Source organism: Microcaecilia unicolor, chromosome 11 (genome assembly GCF_901765095.1).
Source record: "Microcaecilia unicolor chromosome 11, aMicUni1.1, whole genome shotgun sequence".
NCBI classification, from domain to species: domain Eukaryota; kingdom Metazoa; phylum Chordata; class Amphibia; order Gymnophiona; family Siphonopidae; genus Microcaecilia; species Microcaecilia unicolor.
The window spans coordinates 168,575,833-168,595,156 of record NC_044041.1 but is presented as its reverse complement, the minus strand read 5'-3'; the positions used below and the strand labels follow the sequence as shown (position 1 = coordinate 168,595,156).

The window sequence follows — 19,324 nt, the reverse complement described above, 5'->3', positions numbered from 1 at the left end:
TGGAGGTTGATACTATGTCTTTGTGTGTGTGTGTATCATATCCCCACCCCCTTCCCCTCCAACTTTTCTACCGGACTCTCTTGAGTCTAGACCAGCATCAAAGAGAGATGGGGGTTAGTGCACTTCTTTTTGGGGATTTTTTTTGGCTGCCGACAGGAAAAATCGACAGGAGTCTCCTGCACTTTGCCAAGCTTTAATCTGACTCCTGAGACTCCATTGGGGGAGGTTTTGGTATTTTGGAGCTCACCACTCTCAAGGTGGGGCATCACACGTTTTAGTGCTGGCTGGCAGTGTGCAAGTAACGCTGGTGCTGGTTTGGACCATGATGCGTGGTCACCCTCAGTGGCGGACCATCCCTCTTCCTGCCTTCGGCGATCCACTCGTTGCCGCTTGGCCAGTCGCTGCTGCGGTACATCTCGGACTCGCATGGCTCGGTCTGGGCTCTCTGGGAGGAAAGGGAGGAAGAGAAAAGGACATGGGAGATTATTGGCACCTATCAGGGGGATCAACCCCACTGTTCCTGTGGCTGAAATCTTCTTAATTTCCTCTTAGCAAAATGGACTTAATTTTTAGATTCCTCTCATCCTTTTCTAGGCTTTTTAATCCTGTCCCATTCTGGTCTCTTCCTTCTGGCTAGCGTTTGACACTGTGTGTGTGTGTGGATGGGTGTATGCTTATATTTCAATTAACTCTTGATATTTGGGTATGTTTGTTTTGTTTCATGTCAGTTGATTGGAGTTCTTTTCATTCTTTTGCAAACCTCTTTGACCTCACCTATGTAAAGGTGATATATGAAATGAAGAAATAAACATAAAACACCAGGGCTGAAGCTCAATTAAAATTTTTAATCGCGATTAATCTTCATGGGCTAGGGGGGGCACACATTTCCTCTCCCTCCCCCACTCCCAAATTAGATATTATCATACCTTCGCTAGTGGGGATGCCAAAGCCAGTCAAAGTCCACTGCCAAAGCATCCCCTTACTCTGTTTGCTGCCCCAGGAGCGAGGAAGTCAGCCTCCAATGTCGGCACTCCCCGAGCATGCTCAGTTCATGCACATACTGAGCATGCTTGGGGAGTGCAAGTGTTGGTGGCTGGTGGCATCCCACTGACTTCCTTACTCCTGAGGCAGTATGAGGAGGAAAGGGATGACTCAGGCAGCAGACTCCTTCTGCTGGTGGGGCACCAGCTGTTGAACAGATACTGTAGCTTTGGAGGAGGCCTTCACCCATTTTCTTATGTGCTCATTGTGCCTTCACCTATTTTCTCTGCCCTCCCCCCCACCCCCTTGTTTTCACCCATTCTCTCTCTCTTGCTCTCGTATGCCCCCTTGTGCCTTCACCCATTTTCTTTTTCCTCTATGTGCCCGCCTGTGCTGTCACCCATTTTCTCTCCCTCCATGTGCCCCCCTGTGCCTTCACCCACTCTCTCTCTCCCTCCCTATTCTCTCTCTCCCTCCATGTGCCCCATGCCTTCACCCATTCTCTCTTTCTCCATTTGCCCCTCTGTGCCTTCACCCATTCTCTCTCACTCTCTTATGTGCCCCCTTGTGCCTTCACCCTTTCTCTCTATGTGCCCCCGTGTCTTCACCCATTCTCTTTCTCTCTCCATTTGCCTCCCTGTGCCTTCACCCATTCTTTCGCTCAAATATGCCTCCCCTCCTGCATTATCCCTCCTCCTGCCCTCCCGAAAGGAACTGAACCAAAACCAGGATCACAGCCCTTGAAAAGCAAAATGTTACATTTCTCTGGTTTGAAAATATTGTTCAGAGATTCCAGACAGTACCATGTTTCAGCCACAGCCCTGCCTCAGGAATAAATGCAGTGTCAAAGCCACCTTTGGTACTGCGTTTATTCCACATTTCTTATAACTCTCGATTTAGAGTCTTTTTCAAGACCAGGCTTCATAACCATTGATCGAGCACTAGCGGGTACTGGATATTTCAACATTTCTGTATAAGCTTTAGAAGACTCCTGAGGCAGGCCTGTGGCTGAAACACGGTACTGTGTTGAGTCTTTGATCAATAAAAGCACCTTGAGAAGCTTTAGGCTGTTGTCCTTGTCTCTTGAGTTCATGGTTGTTTTCCCACAGTCTCTCTCTTCTTGGGTATCACTCACTTGGTGGAGTTCGTGTTTTGACTGTTGAAAATATTGTTGATATAAATCCAGGTGGTGTAGCAATGATTATATTTCATAACATCAATTGCTTGTCACGCTTGGGCATAGCATATGAACTTTTATTTCACCTATATGTGTGTGTATATTTATTTATTTACAATCTGCGTTTGAATACATGTAATACCATTGAACTAATACTGGGTCAGCTTCTTTTTGGAAATGACTTTTTATAGCCATCTCCTTACCTTCTCTGAGTCTTGCTGTTCATTTGTTCTTGTCAGTATTCGTGCTTTACATATGTTCACATGATGTGTGCATGGTGCTCTGATTAAGATCTATTCTGCAGCTGTCCTGATTTCATGGTTTATGTATATCAGTGCATCACCTGCATTAGGACATCCCACCCACAATTTACATAAAAGTAACAGAAGAAACTCCTGTTACAACTTCTTTTATAACATTTATTTTGATTGCTGAGTAATTACAAAAAAAAGAAAGAAAATGGCCTTTTTTTCACCATTACTCTGATTAGCCAGGATCTCCAGTTCCTTACAAAGCATAGTGCCCCTCCTTCCTCTTAAGGCAATAAAGAATAGATGAAAAATGTTGCCCCTCCTTGCTACTGCCAGTCATGTTCAGGGCCAGATTTCAACATAAGCAACTTTTTTTTTTTGTTACATTTGTACCCTGCACTTTCCCACTCATGGCAGGCTCAATGCGGCAGGCAATGGAGGGTTAAGTGACTTGCCCAGAGTCACAAGGAGCTACCTGTGCCGGGAATCAAACTCAGTTCCCCAGGACCAAAGTCCACCACCCTAACCACTAGGCCACTCCTCCACTTTGCTGCCAAAGTTTTGAAGGCACCCCATATCTGTTATTCACTATTTCAGCTTTTCCTTTTTGGGAGTGGGGGGTGGGTGGAGGGGAAACTGGAAAAGGAAGCAGAGCCGCTTATTTCTGCACCTGTGTGCTCCAGCCTCACCCTTCTCCCTTGGGTCGCAATAGCATGTGCAGAGAAACAGGAGAGGAGGGACTGGAACAGACAGAGTTCAGCCTGCAGCTGTCTTCTTGTAATCTGAAGATTTGAGAGAGGAGAGGCTGGAACAGACAAGACCTGAGTTCTAGCTGCAGTTATTTTGTAATCTCAGGATTTGGGACTCAACTGAGTGCAGAGGAGGGAAACAACTCTGGTACCCAAGTCAGGAGTGCTGTGATGAATTTATGGGGGATGGGAAGGAAGGAGTACACTAAGGCCCAGATGCACAAAGGCAGCTGCCTTGCTAAAATTTAGCGAATCGATAACAGCCAGAGATGCACAAAGGGGATCGCATGCCAATGCGCTGCACGGATCCCCCTTTGTGCATCCTTGCTGTTTGCAAGTTCAAGCTGTCAAATGGATTTGACAGTTCTGATGCACTGGACCACCACTGTTTTTTGTTAATTTACCCAGTGAGTCCTGACCCACACACACACACACACACACTGCCTCGGGCTGCCCAGAAGAAAATGGTGGCACCCAGGCCCTGCTCAGTGCATTCTGGGATGCACTGGGCAGGGCCTGGCACCGCCATTTTGTTCTGGGTCAGGCAGGAGGGAGGAGCCATTGCTCCTGCCTCCACCTTGTAAGGTACAGGGAGGTGTGGGGGTGTGGGTCGGGTGCAGGAGGGAGGAGTGTGTGTGTGTGCCTGCGCAGAGGAAAGGGTTTGGTCCATTGGACCATCAGGAAAAAAATTTTTTAAATTCGGGGGGGGGGGGGGGGTCTCCGGAAGGTGAGCGGTAGGAATCTCAAGTAGGAAGCCTTTATAGCTTCCTGCCTGTGCTTCTCTCTGACAGCTCCAGAGCAGCTGTAAAATTTGCTCGTTAAATTAGGGCTGCTGTGGAGCTATGTATCCTGTGGAATACACATTAGATTACGAATGAGCTCATTGTAATACATTTGCGCGGGGTTCTCGGTAGCTGCTAATGGCACACAGAGCCACAGAAAGCCCCTATGTGCATTCCTAGCTACCTAAACATTTGCTTTAGACTGGCTAGAACCAGTCTAAAGCAAATGTTAATAGCAAGGTAAGCTTTGTGCATCTGGGGCCCTTAGGCAGAGGTTCTCAACACAGCCCTCAGGACACACCTAGCCAGTCAGGTTTTCAGCATATCCACAATGAATATGCATGAAGTAGATTTGCATAGAGTGAAAGTAGTGCATGCAAATTTATCTCATGCATCTTCATGGAATGGATTCACAGAAGCTTAGCTGAAATTGGGTGGCGGGGGGAAGAGGGGTTGGTGGTTGAGAGGCTAGGATAGGGGAGGGCAGACTTATACGGGGTCTGTGCCAGAGCCGGTGATGGGAGGCGGGACTGGTGGTTGGGAGGCGGGAAATACTGCTGGACAGACTTATACGGTCTGTGCCCTGAAAAAGACAGGTACAAATCAAGGTAAGGTATACACATATGAGTTTATCGTGGGCAGACTAGATGGACCGTGCAGGTCTTTTTCTGCCGTCATCTACTATGTTACTATGATGGATATCTTGAAAACCAGCGTGGCTTGGTGTGTCCCTAGTACTGGGTTGAGAACCCCTGCACTAGGGTAAGAGCTTTGGTGTCAGGCCTGAGAAAAGGTGAGAGTGTTGTGTATCTTTGGAATGGGGAAGAGAGAGAGAGAGAAACTGGTTTAGTTTTTTTTTTGTGGGGGGAGAGGGGATGGAAAGCAAAGTTACTTGTAGCAGGTGTTCGACGAGGACAGCAGGCATTTATTCTCACATGTGGGTGACGTCATCCACAGAGCCTGTGGTGACACTGCCATAGTGCACTGTCACTTTAAAACTTTGAGGCAGTGCCCCTATCACATATGCGTGGGTGCCTTCCTGCCTGACATTTGAGTGCAGGACCAACATTGTACACCGCTGTGATCTGCAAGTTAGGTAATGGCAGTATAGCAAATCTCAATAAATAAATAAGACAACTCCAAGGGGAGGCATGAAAGATATGAGAATATATGCTTGCTGTCCTCTGAGAACACTTGCTACAAGTAAGTAACTGCTTTTTCCCAGGACAAGCAGGCATGATATTCTCATGTATGGGACTCACTAGCTACCAAGCTCACAGTATAATAATGAACCTAGCAACTAAGGAGCAAGTGAGCCTGGTGGAAAGTAGAGTTGGCTTTTAAGTAGTAAAAAGATTTTGCAGGACTGCTTATCCAAACTGGCTATCTTGTCTAGAATGCTGCTCCAGACAGTAGTGAGCAGTGAAGGTGTTGATAGAAGACCACATTGCTGCCTTGCAAATTTCCTCAATTGAGGCAGATTGGAAACGGGCTATTGAAGCTGCCATGGCTCTTACATTGTGAGCGGTGACACGGCCATGAAGAGTCAGCCCAGCCTGAGCATACATGTAGGAAATGTAGTCAGCTTGTCAAGCTGAGATAGTATATTTAATCCCTAATCTGTTAGGGTCGAAGGATACAAAAAACTGGTAGGACTTTCTATGAGATTTTGTACATACGCTAGAGCATGCTTGCTGTCACGAACCTGGAATATCAAATGTGGAGCCAGATGTACGCACCTGTGACATACTGAATACCTTTCTTCTGAGTATCTCCAGTTTGGGTGCGCTTACATTTTAGCGTGCCTACACTATGGATGCGCCTACTTTTGGGCACATCTACACTCTGGGCACGCCTACTCTGATATCAAACACCTTCACTTTAAAACCAGGAACTTCTCACTATTTCATTGCCTCAGCTACTACCTTCTTGGAGTTTGGTGCACTTTCAGTTGTTCTTTACCTGATCTTACTGCCTGACCTGACCACTGCCTGGACCTGACTTCTGCATAGCTCTGTCCTCGCCCGAGTCCTCTCTCTTGCCCGACTTCCTAAGTCCTGTTGGCCACCTCAACCCAGGGGCTCAACTGCTGGGGAACAGTGGTTGCCACAAGTGAAACATTGGGCTTCTGACTGCTGGTCCCTGGATCAGCACAAGGGCTCACTTCTATTCCTGATATCAATGACATTTGCAGTCTAAGTTATGCAGTGCTGCTTCTCCAGGATGAGCAAGTGGCTTAGGAAAGAAGACAGGAAGTATAATGGACTGACTGAGGTGGAACTCTGATACCACTTTAGGGAGGAATTTGGAGAGGGGTTCGGAGAACAACTTTATCATGGTAGAACTTGGTGAAAGGTGGGTCTGCCACAAGGGCTTGAAGTTTGCTTACTCTTCTGGCAGAAGTAAGTGCTATTAAGAACAACACCTTATATGTGAGGAACTTCAGAGAACAGGAATGAAATGGTTAAAAAGGAGGTTTCATGAAAGCTGTAAAGATGACATTGAGATCCCACACCACTGGAGGTGATTTGATAGGAGGTTTCATATGAAATAAACCTTTTGTGAATCTAACTATCAAGGGATGAAAGGAAACTGGCTTATTATTAACGCTAGAGTGAAAAGCACTAATGGTACTCAAATGTACTTTGACTGAGTTAGTTTTGAGACCAGAATCAGAATGATGGGGGAGGTACCCCATAAGGGTAGGGAGAGAACATGTAGTAGGGTCAAGTGCGCTGGCTGTACACCAGAGGGAAAATCTTCTCCACTTGAAATGGTAACATTTCTGGGTAAAAGGCTTCTTAGAGGCTAGGAGTATCCTAGCAACTGCATCTGGAAGTTTTAAGGAATACATCTTTGGAATGGGAAAGAGGGAGACAGAGAGAAATTGTGTCATCAAGAACCAAGCCATCAGGGCCGGAAAGCAAGAGTCTGGATGGAGGAGGGACCCCTTGTTCTGTGTTATTAGAGTTGAAAAAGGACCTAACCTCAACAGTTCTTTGGACAATAACTCTAGAAAAGGGAAACAAATTTGACGTGGCCAGTAGGGAGCAATCAGACTCATGATCCCTTATCATAGTTTGAGAAGTTTTCCCAATGAGAGGCAATTGGGGAAAGGTGTATAGAAGATCCATTCCCCAATGGAGCAGGAAGGCATCTGAGGCTACTTGGTTGGGAGCATAGATTCTGGATCAAAAGTGGGGAAACTTGTTCTGGGGAGATGTGAACAGGTCTATTGCTGGGGTCCCCTACTGCTGGAATATGTGACAAGCTATAGGCATGCTGAGGGACCATTTGTGAGGCTAAAGGACCCTGCTCAATTTGTCTGCCACAGCATTCTGTTTGATGGCTAGATAAACAGCTCTTATAGAGATGTTTTGAGAAGCTGCCTAAGTCCATATTTGGATTGCCTGTCGACAGAGGTGGTAAGAACCAGTTCCTCCTTGCTTGTTCAGGTAATATATCACAACCTGGTTGTCCATACAAATGAGTATTATCTGATTGAGGATGTGGTCTTGGAAAGCTTTTAGGGGGTTCCAGACTGCTCGCAATTCTAGGAGATTGATATGATGTAATTTTCCCCATGGGGACCAAGATCCCACTGTGTGGAGACCATCAAGGTGAGCACCCCAAACCATCATAGAGGCATCCTTGGTGAGGAATTTGTGATGTAGGAGTTGCTGAAACAGAAGTCCCTGGGTGAGATTCTGGGAAACCATTCATCAATGTAGAGAATGGTGTAGCTATGGAGTAACTCAAAAATGGACTGAGGGTAATCCCTTGGCTTGTGACCACTGAGAGGAGAGAGTCCACTGAGGAATTCTGAAGTGGAGACAAGCCAATGGTCTTACATAGACTGTTGAAGCCATTTAGCCGAGTAAGTGGAGCATCTGATGAGCAGATATCTGGGTGGATCTGGAAACCTGAGAGGAGAGATGCATTAATGATGTTTGCTCTCAGCTGAGGGAGGAAGGCTTAACCCTGAGAAGTGTCCAGGAGAGCTCCGATGAACTGTAAGATCTGAAGATCTGATTTGGGGTAGTTTATTACAAAACCAAGGAGTTCTAGGAGCCATATGGCAGACTGAACTGAGGTTTGTGCTGATTCCCAAGACGTTGCTAGTTGTCAAGGTAAGGGAAGCTGTGTATGCTCCACTTGCGAAATGTTACATCTACCACTATGAGGCATTTTGTGAAGACTCACGGGGCTGAAGCCAAGCCAAATGGCAAAACTTTGTATTGATAATGCAGAGTCCTATAGCTGAAGTGTGGGAACTTTCTGTGCGCAGGGAGAATAGGTATGTGAATATATGCTTCCCTCAGATATAGAGAGCAAAGCCAATCTTTGAGTTGGATCATGGGAAGAAGTAATCTGAGGGAAACCATATGAAGTTTTTATTTGAGTAGAAATGTGTTTAAATCTTGCAGGTCAAGAATCAGTAGTACTCCCCCCATTTCTTTTGGTATGAGGAAGTATCTGGAGTAAAATCCTCGACCCCTCTCTGGCGGAGGAAGTGGTAGTATCATCGGGAGGGAGTTGGAACAAGACTCTCTTGGTGGATGGTTGGAAGGTTTTCTTCCTCAATGCAGAGTGTAATCATGCTGTATGATATGTAGTACTCAACGGTCAAAGGTTATGAGCGGCTACCTCTGTTGAAAGAGGATAAGTCTGCCTTCTACTGGTAGGTTGCTTGGCATGGACAACCTAACGGTGGTAGTACTCTTTGGGAAGGAGTCAAAACTGGGTGGTTGTTTAGACTGAGAAGGGGTCTGCGATTTCTGTTCCTGCTGCTGCCACAGATGTGAGCATTGGGATGTAGTCCTTTGAGCTGGAGGAGATGTGGGAGTATAACAACGCTTAGATGTATAGTAATTGGAGTATCAATCCTCCCAAAAATCTTATAGAAGAAGAAAAGGCAGTAGAAGTTTGTGGCCTGGATAGAGTTTTAATAGTATCTGTATATTTTTTAATTAGGTTGGCCACTTCTTCAACTTTGTCACTGAATAAGTTGTCTCTATGACAAGGGGCATCTGCTAGACGCTCCTGAACAGCAGATTTGAGGTCAGAAACGCTGAGCTAGGAAAGACATTGTATTGCTACTCCTACAGTGGAAATGCAAGAAGAAACATCAAAAGCATCAAAGTCCTGATTTGCCAGATATTTACAACAATCTAGAAGTTTCCTGTGAAGCTTGAGGAACTCATCAGCCTTTTCAGGAGGAAGGAAGTCTGCAAAATGAGAGAGTACTCTGTATTAGAAACTTCAAGTAAATTGTGGAATAAAATAGCTAATCTAATATGCAGTTGCTTAGCATTGAGGCTTGAAATGTTCTTCTGCCAAAAGAGTCTAATGTTCTAGCTTCTCTACCTGAAGGAGCAGAAGCATGAGATCTTACACTGCGAGTAAACTTCAAAGCAGAATTCACCACTAAGGCATGATGGGGTAACTGTGTTTTCTCAAACGCAATGCATTTCTGTATCCTGTACATTGTATCATTTTTCTTTGGGGCAACTTGCACTGTTAGTGGAGTCTCCCAGTTTTTGATCAGCGTATTCCTCATAATGGTATGAATTGAAACAGTGATTCCCTTTCTAGAAAGAGAGTCATAATCTAGAACCTCAAAGAGTTCTGAAGGTTCTTCCTCTGTCTCCATTTTGAAAGGTATGGCTTGGGCCATCTCATGGACAAAGCCAGGAAAGGATATACTTTCTGGAGGAGACTTACATCTCTTAGGTGGTGGAGAAGGATCAGATGGAATGCCATATGATTCCTCAGCTGAGAGGTCCTGTGGGTCCTGCTCTGTCTCCCAGGAGAGGTCTGAGTCTGACTCTTCAAAGTACTATTCTTGAGAAGTATATGAAAGAGAGAGTTGACTACAGCAATAGCTGTGAGTCAGAGTGTGTAGAGGCAGATGAGTCTCCGATGTTGGAGAAAGTTTCTCTTCTAACATTGACGCATGCATCGGTCGGGTTCGGGGTGCCCCCAACAGTTGATATCAAGCCACTGTACTGGACCTCTCCCATGACTGCCTCTCTGATGTATCTACTGGCTGGGCTGGCCTGAGGCTGGCGCAAGACCCCTCTAAGCCTGAATAGACTGCATGTTTAGAAGAAATGTAGACGAAATTTGCTATCTTAACTAACTGGCAGTTCTAGGTGGTTTTCAACAATAAAATTACAAAATATTAAAAGCAGGAAAAGGAACTACAATATAAAACAGGAAAGAGTAATTAATTCAAGCACAGTCAACCTAAGAAAGATAAGGAAATGTGAAGTGATTGGAAGGAGAAAGAAATTAAGGGGTGATATAGATATGGGGAAATGAAAATGGGAAAAAGGGTGGCAAACAGAGAGAGTAAAAAAAAACAGCAGTGTTAGCAGCAAAACAACCCTATATTGGATTGTAGTCCTGGCAAGGAAGCCAAGCCTTTACAAAATAAAATGCACAATGCCTAGTAGATTCTAGTACAGCTTGTTTAGGATTGGGAAGGACCAGGTGGTAATCATTAACAGAGCGAAGCAGGCTTACTGGTGAATATAGGATAGTGTGATTAGCTAAATATTGTGGCAATCCAATCCTGCAGTAGCCCTGAGAGCTCCTCTTTGAGCATAGCCCAGATTTCCTCCTGTAGAATAGGTGTTGGTACTGGCTGAGACAGTGGTGTGGAGCAGGGATGTAGTTATGGGTGGGCCTGGGTGGGCCCAGGCCTACTCAGAAGTGCTACACCCCAGTCATCCCTCCAGCCCCCCTCTCGCAGTTCCATCACCTCCACGTCTTTCTTACCTGCCCCCACTCCCGCTGTTCCAGTGCACTTGCACTGTATGCTATCATGTTGCCCAGCAGGAACTCCAGACAGGCCTGCGTCAGGGGCCTTCCCTCTTCCATGTCTCACCCACAGATGCAACTTCCTGTTTACGTAGGCACAGCGGGACGCAGCTGAGAGATAAGGCCCCAGCACAGGCCTGTGTGGAGTTCCTGCTGGGCAGTGATGATAGCATGAAATGCAAGTACCATAGCGGAGATAGGAGGATGGTAAGGAAGATGCAGAGGTGCCAGAACTGTGGGAGGGGAGAGAGGCACTGGAAATGTGGATGTTGGAGGAAAGGGAAGCGGTGGTGGACATGCAGGTGAAGGGAGGTTGGAGGGAAGGGAGAGAGGTACTGGGCATGTAAGGAGGTGCTGGAGGGAAGGGATAAAGATGTGGACCTGCAAGGGGAGGGAGGGAAGGGAGAGAGGTGCTGGATATGTAGGGGGGTGGGAGGGAAGGATTGAGGTGTTGGATATGTGGGGGGGGGGAGGGAGAGAGGTGCTGGATATGTGTGGGGGATGGGACAGAAGGGAGAGAGGTGCTGGATATATGGGGGATGGGACAGGAGAGAAGTGGTGGATATGTGGGGTTGGGAGGAAAGGGAGAGAGGTGTGTAGGGGGTGGAAGGAAAGAGAGAGAGGTGCTGGATATTTGGGGGTGGGGTGGAAGGGAGAGAGGTCCTGGATATGTGGGGGGGCAGGAGGGAAGGGGAGAGATGCTGGACATGCAAGAGGGGCTGGAGCAAAGGGAGAGAGGTGCTGGGTATGCAGGGGAGGGCTGGAGGGAAGGGGGAGGTGGACCTGCAAGGAGGGCTGGAGCGAAGGGAGAGAGGTGCAGGACCCATGGGAGGGGGAGGTGTTGAGGTTAGAGGGAAGGGAGAGAGATGCTGAACCAAGGAGATAAAGGAAGAGGAGGCCAAATGGGAGAATGAGCCAGATGCATAAGGGGGAGGGGAGGAGCTGGTTGGGATGGGTCAGAGAGGAGAGAGACTCATTGGTATGGGGGAGGGAGAAAGGGGACATAGGGAGGTATAGAGAAACAGAAGGGAGATGATGGGCATTGGGTGGGAGCATGGGGACAGGGACACAGGTGAGATGCTGTATTGGGATGGCATTTGGGCACAGAGGGGCAATGCCTGATACAGGGGTGGGGAGGAAGGGAGATATGGGAATAGAAATACAATGGACCCATAGGAGAGACACCAGACAAGGAGGAGAATAGTAACACAGAAGGCAGATGCTGGGCAAGGGGTACATGGGTGCACGAAGGAATGATGGATGCAGGGATATGAACACATGGGGAGATGCTGGACAAAGAAATATAGGGACACAGAGATGGGTGGTGGACATGGAGAGAGAGAACGAATGTCAAATGGACATGAAAGACAGAGGGAAGCAGAAACCAGAGACTGGGATCAATATGATTTGAAAAATAAAATTACCAGACAACAAAAAGGTACAAAAATTATTTTTATTTTCTATTTTGTGATTAGAATATGTCAGATTTGGCATGTACATCTTGCCTGAGCGAGTGTTAGACATGGCTGGGGCCCAGGGCAGAAATCTGGGAGAGGACCCAAAAGCCCATTACCAGGCTGTGACTTCTTCAGCTTCTGGCAGGCTTTGGCTCTCTTTGGCCAGAGAACCAAGCACAATTGCTTTAGTTGCACCCCTCTAACACCATCCATGGCATGTGCTATCTTTATATTTTGCACAGGAGGAAATGCCTTTCTTATTTCTCTAGTGTTGTACTACATGCAAGGTCTGGCTTCTTGGGGTTTCAGTTTAATTTATATTTATAGAGTTTGTAGTCACTTATTCTGTATTTGGCATTTGTGTTCTGTGTGTGTGACCAAGGTATTCTGTCACCATGAATTTTCTATGTAGCATTCTGTAGTAATTTGGACTGTTCAGTTTTCTCGATAGACATATTGATATTTTAGGGCCCCACTGTAATATTTAGGCCACTACCTTTTCATAGGTAGGATCCTTGTTTTGGAAGTTAGTGCTAGCATGGTAGATTTGCTCTAGATTTTGAGTGACTTTTTGTTTATAGATTTTTAAAAATTACTTTACAATATGTCTATTACTGAGATTAGACTAGAAACCAAACTTCGTATGGGGAGTTTCATGGGGAAATGTACTTGCTCTGCTCTGCATCCATTGTTGGTGGAGGGCCAGGAGGTTCTCTGGGTGCGAAATGTTTTTGGCTTCAATAACATATGTATGTTGGAGGACTGTGGCTCAACGGGGTTGAAGAGTGCAGTCTCTTATACTTCCCTTAGCTCTCAATTGTCTAGCAGCCACTGAAGCCTGCACTGCTACCCTCATTGAAGTTATTGGGAGTGAGGTAGAGGTGGAGCATGGGGTGGGGTAGGGACAGAGCATGGGTGCATCAGCTGGCTGTTTTTTTTCTCTTTCAAAAAGTTGGCAACTCTAGTGCCCACACATCTAACCTTTTGCTCCACCCAAAAATTGCCTTCAGGCTATGCCACTGGTGTGGAGGCAACCTGAGTTATAGCCTGTGCAGATGTAGGTGATCTCAAAGACCTCAAAGGCTCTCGATGAGAAATAAGTTGTAGCGAAGGAGGTGGCCATTGCAGCATGGACGCTTCCTGTGCATAGAGGATGTTGATGCAGGACAGGTGTTGGCAGAATGCCTAGAGGGAGAACGCTGGTGATGCTTCTTAGGTTTTTTACGCTTCAGGTCCCTCAATGCACGTAGTAACAATGAAGAGGATGTGGAGACCTTACATGGTTGCAATACTGAGTCTGATGTTGGACATTCTCGATGTTGTATTGGTGCACGTGTCGATGTTGATGCAGGTTCCACATTGAGTGTCAAATCCCCTGCCATGCTTAACGCCGATGCCGAACCAAAAAGTATTTCTCACTGGACTCTGCGGGCTTTAAGTTTCCTCGCTTGCATGCGTAGACAGAGGCGACATCGTATGTCCTAGTACTCCAGACATAAGCACTGAACACACCAATTATGGGGGTTTGTGCCTGAAATGGTCCTATTGCATCAAATACACTTCTTATAGCCACTTGGCACCCTCATTGACTTAGAGGGAAAAATGGCCAATGCAAGGTCAAAATGATCAATGGCCTGGGGACCTCAAGTAGTTTCACAGACAAAAATGGTTGATGCTTCTTGGCCAAGAAGGGCTCAGAGGCCCCAGAGGCTGAAAAAATGAAAAATAATTAGAAAAATCAATAAATTGAACAAAAATAATACAGAAAAGAAGAATATGAGAAAAAATACCCCAAAAAGGGAAGGCACCAAAAAGGAAAAATTGACATGCTTAGGAAAGATTAGAAACTCAACTTCTCTGTTTTGTGGAAAATGCTAGACTGCTGCGAGCTTTGGGTGGGAAGGCACCCATGCATGTGCAATAGGGGCACTGCCTCAAAGTTTTAAAGTGACAGTGCACTATGGCAGTGTCCGCACTGAGCTCCATGGATGATGTCACCTACATGTGAGAATATCATGCCTGCTTGTCCTCGGAGAAAAGGTTGATATGACCTTTGCCCCATTCCCCACCTTGCCAATCAACAGCAATCTTAGGGAGACCTAAGTCAAGTTCTCGGATATGTCAAGTAGTGTCCAATGCCAGCTTAGTGCTTTTGCAAGCTGGTAGGGATCCAGGTGGGAAGGTGACCATTCCTCCCCCTCACTCTTCTTTTGGCCCTCACTAAATGTAAGAATGCAGAGTCATTCAGGAGCTTGTAAGCAGGTGAACACTCACGTCTTGTGGTGTTACTCTTCTCTCACTCCTCCTCTCCATCCAACACATGTTCTCTCAGTAACAAGAAGCCCCTGTGGTGGGGTTGGGGCTGCTGTAGGACCTTTGAGCATGCAGCGTTCTAAAAACAGTGGACTAGGCAGTGATTCTGAACCTAGTCCTTGGGCCATACCCATTCAGTCAGGTTTTTAGAATAACCACAATGCATATGCATAAGATAGATTTGCATACCAAAGGAAGCAGTACATGTGCATGTGCATATCATGTATATTCATTGTGGATATCCTGAAAACCTGACTGAATGGGTATGGCCCAAGGACTAGGTTGAGAATCACTGCCTAGTCCACTCTTTTTAGAATGCTGCATGCTCAAAGGTCCTACAGCAGCCCCAACCCCACCACAGGGGCTTCTTGTTCCTGAGAGAACATGTGTTGGATGGAGAGGAGGAGTGAGAGAAGAGTAACACCACAAGACGTGAGTGTTTGGCTAGGTTTGACACGAGGTCTGGGTTGAGAAGCACTGGACTATAGTGACATATACATGCTTCAGATCAGGGATGGGCAACCATGGTCCTTGAGGGCCACAACCCAGTTGGGTTTTCAAGATTTCCACAATGAATAAGCATTAGATTTATTTATATACAATGGAAGCTGTACGTGCAAATCAATCTCAGTATATTTATTGTAGAAATCTTGAAAACCGACTGGGTTGTGGCCCTTGAGGACCAAGGTTCCTGCCCTCATTTTAGTGATGGAATTGTTCCAAATTCCCCAGAGAAAAGTAGGAACCAAATGTTTAACTATGCACTGGAGGTAAAACAAGCTGTGGATCATCCAGTTAAATTATGAGGAATGAGGTATATGCACTATATTTTTATTCAGCTTAGTCATGCTTAATCATTGATTATTAGCAGAGCAAGAAGGTCAGGGTGAGAGCTAGAAATTTGGAGGCTCAAGCACAAGGACTCATTCTCTGAAGTTAGAGGGAGGTTTGGAAGGCATGCTTGATAGGTGTTTGGAATCATTACCAGCAAAGTTTGTGCAAGAGATAAAGCATGCCTGAGCCAGACAGGGAGAAGTCTGAGCAGAGAGGGAGCAGGGTCTGCCATTTCCATATGGGAGCAGCCATGATGGGGCTCCCATTCTAGAGTGATACCCAAGAAAGGCCTGTTCGAGATGCTCTGAAAGCAGAATGAATTGATCACATGTATTTGTAGGTAGTGTGAAGCCTCCTGCCTCTTAACTACTGCTCCTGGTTTCTATCCTTGGAGTGGGGTGGAAGGGAGGTAATTCCTGCAATGTTGAATTTTGTTGGGTGGGATTTTATTTCTGGTGATGCATAAACTCAAGGTCAAGGGTTCTCCGCCTTTCTTTGAGAGAGGGAAAGATGAATTTCCTTCAGCTTGAGTCAGGTGAGATATTACACCCAATTTTACTTTTACCTTGGACTTGGTTTAAATCTGACCCCAGATTTTTTTCTGTTTATTCCTTTCCCTTCAAATATTGAATTTACTCTAATCAGTTCAGATTTGTGCAAATGTTTAAAAACTTTGAAGGCATCAACAGAATATTTCCAGTCAGGCACACATCGAGATCTGGATCAAGCAATGAATGGCTCAGCTTTATCTAACCCAATTCCTGACTTCATGGCCAGCCTTGTTTTGAGGTTATTCATAATGACTATGTATGAGAAGACTGTATGTAAATATATTTTATGTAGACTTATTGTGGATATCCTAAAAGCCCAACTCATTGTAGGTTCAGAAGTGCAAGTGTGGGGAGTCCCAATCTAAACTTTCATAAGTCAAAACCTATACTAGTTCTGCACTGGCTCCAGTTTGATTCAAGCAGCTCCCTCTCCCCTGTCACACACTCACACATACCCATCATTAGTCTAAACCCCAATGCACCAATCATTATTGGGAGTGGAATTGCTGATTCATTCTTCTTTAGGAGACCTGTGACTGCAGCAACGGACATCAGGAGTTGAGTTTATACTATATATTAGAAAAATCTGATGTTTTACAATTTGGATGGCATCATAGCTTTTCAGGAAAGGGGGATTCGACACAATTTTCTCTACTACAATTAATGTATTTTGTTGGTGAAGATGAGAACATGGACTCCCTATAATTGTCCATTGTGCCTTACCTCTACTGTTGATGGATGGGGCTTTTGAAACAGCATCGAATCCTCTGTCCCACTGGATTCTTGAATGGAAGGCGTCGTATTAGACACGGTGCTACTACTCTCCTCATCCTCCCAACTTACAGTATCCTGGGGGGAGTGCTGTCGTAATGGGATTAAATTCAGAAAGGTGGTGTCAGACTTGAAAGGGCGAGGGATCTTGCGTTGCTTGGTCCCATAGCGATTCCCATAGTAAACAAGTATGGGTTCCCTCCAGTGCTCTTGGAGAGAGCGGTTAGCCTGGTAAGGTGGAATGTGGAGGTAGGCATGATCAGAATAAACAGATGAATTCTCCATGGATGTTGAGGGTTGATGACCTCTCACCATGGCCCCTTCCCCCCACAAGTTCATACTGACTTCCTTCATTGGTTCTTCAATAGTTAAATCATCCATTTGGTCAATGGTCCTTTGTACCGAGATCACAGTAGGAATGGCCTGCCCTTTCTCATCCCTGAAGTGGTCCTGTCCTTCCTGATTATAGTAACTTTCACCCATGATGTTGTAGTACTGGGCACCCTCCAGGATCCTGTTGTCGCTTATGCAGTCATGGATACATTGAAGGGACTGCTGATAGTACTTGGTGGGCTCATAGTTCATCTTCAGCTGTTGCATAGAGATGAATGGATGCTTCATAGCAGCATTGGGGTTGATCCTCTCATGAGAGTCCCATGTCAACATCCTCTTGATCAGTTCTACCATGTTCTTTAAATCATAGTACTCGGCCATCACTTCATTGTCTGGGAAGACAGACCTATTGTTGTTCACAAACTCAATTTGGTCTAGACACTTGAGGATGTACTTCCTTCTCTCCAGGGGCTTCACCTTGGTTTCAGTTTGGTACTCTGCCATTGATTTCAGTTGCCACTGATGCACAAGCTGAGGGTGTGGGTTCCTCTTGAAGAAGTGGTGAGTTTTGCTGGCTGCATTCAGGAGTTGGGTTTTGGGCATTCCTTGGGTCTCACAGATGTATCTGATTTGGTCATATTCATTACTTCCTGGGTAAAGGGGCCACCCAAGCTGCAGCTCAGCCATCACGCAGCCCAGAGACCACATGTCCACCTTCTCACAGAAAGGCAAACCAAGCAGGATCTCGGGGGATCTGTAGAAACGTGACTGGATGTAGGGCTCCTTGACAAAACGTACTTCATTGAAAATGCTGGCAGATCCAAAGTCAATGACCTTAACTCTGAAAGGAAACTTGGCTTGGTTGACAATCATTATGTTCTCTGGCTTCAGGTCAGCATGGATAATGGACAGCTCCTTCAGTTTAGACAAAGCCTTTAGCACCTGGGTGGTAATAGTCCTTATGTGCCTAATGGGAAGGGGAGAGAAGTTGTTCTCCTTCTGATACTCAAACAAATTTTCTTCCAGGAGCTCAAAAACCAGATAGAACTTGGTTTCATCATGGAAGAACTCATAAAACTGGACAATGTGGGACTCCTCGGGATCTATCCCTTGCATGGCTTTCAACAGCTTCAGTTCATTCTTGATGATCCTGCTCCGGTAAGCATCATTTTTGAGGATTTTGATGGCTACCATTTCACCATTACCTCTTTTCCAACTTTTAGCAACTTCTCCAAAAGTGCCTTTCCCCAGGACTTCAATAACATCATAGCAGTCTGTTTCTGATTGGAGGATCTCCATTTTCACCTGATCTCTTATGGATCTTTATAAGGAGCCCCACCCCCACCCCCACAGGGAAATTAAATTGCCAAGTGGTTTTAAGGAAGTGTGATCTTACCTGATAGACAAAGGTTCTGTGCATCTATAGAACTGTGGATTATGTAATAATTGCTAAAATTCCACTGTTTCCAAGCTGGGAGGATTCTATTATGGATGCCAGATATCTTGTCAATTTCTTTCCCACCACCCAACAAAGGTAGTAAAGGCAAGTAACAGTATGCTTACTTTCTAATTCAGAGAGCTTCATTGATGGAAACCAACTGATTGTTCTTACTTGCGTGATTCAAGCTTTTTTCATCTTATCAATTTCTAGAGGATAACTGAGTTGAGTCCACAGGGCTAGGATTTGAGCCTATGACCTGCAAGTTTATACTAAATAGATAGCTTAATATTAGATGTACGTCTCCACTTTTTTCCATGTCCCTCAATCTTTTCCTTTGGTTTCTTCTTTTTCTTAGTCTCTGTTGTGCTCTGTCTTTGTCTGTCTCTCACACTTTTCTCCCTCTTCAGTTCATCCTTCTTTATTATTTGTAGGACTCACAAAAATACCTTTCTTCTAAAGCATAATCTTTTCTTTTTTAACTTTTCTTTGTACATAATAAACCTTGATAACACTACTCTCTTCAGATACTTCTACAGCTGGCCCCTAATCAAGAAGTGTAGGAGTAGTGGGTTGAAAATCAGGGAAATCAGGGTTCAAAATCCCACCACAGCTCCTTGTGACTTGGCAAGTCATTTAACTCTCCACGCTTCAGGTACAAACTTAGACTGCAAGCCTTCTGCGGATCGGAAAAGACTGTTCTAACTGTACTTGACTGTAACTTGTATTGAGTTACTGTTTGAAAAGCTGTGAGCTAAACCCAAATTTCTCTACCCTCAATCACTCAAGTACAGTTGGGTAAATAATGTAGGCCAGTGGTTCTCAAACCTGTCCTGGGGGAGCATCAGCCCATCACTCAGGT

At 45.5% G+C, this 19,324-nt stretch overlaps 1 protein-coding gene across 1 annotated transcript; it reads right to left on the bottom strand.

The window, feature by feature from the left end:
* Positions 1-59: 59 nt before the first annotated feature.
* On the bottom strand, positions 60-18,323 carry HIPK4 (homeodomain interacting protein kinase 4). The gene is made up of 2 exons (XM_030219503.1): positions 16,644-18,323; positions 60-445 (listed from the first exon to the last, which is right to left on the bottom strand). Exons 1-2 carry the CDS (start codon positions 18,321-18,323, stop codon positions 275-277), a joined length of 1,851 nt encoding a protein of 616 aa, XP_030075363.1. The 3' UTR covers positions 60-274.
* Between the last annotated feature and the right edge of the window lie 1,001 nt (positions 18,324-19,324).

What these genes read in the sequence shown, in the direction of transcription:
- HIPK4 (XM_030219503.1), bottom strand. Translation starts at nt 18,323, where the DNA reads ATGGAGATCCTCCAATCAGAAACAGACTGCTATGATGTTATTGAAGTC. An exon ending in CCCATCCATCAACAGTAGAG is followed by an intron (nt 446 to 16,643) that starts GTAAGGCACAAT and finishes CTTTCCTCCCAG; the next exon opens with AGAGCCCAGACCGAGCCATG.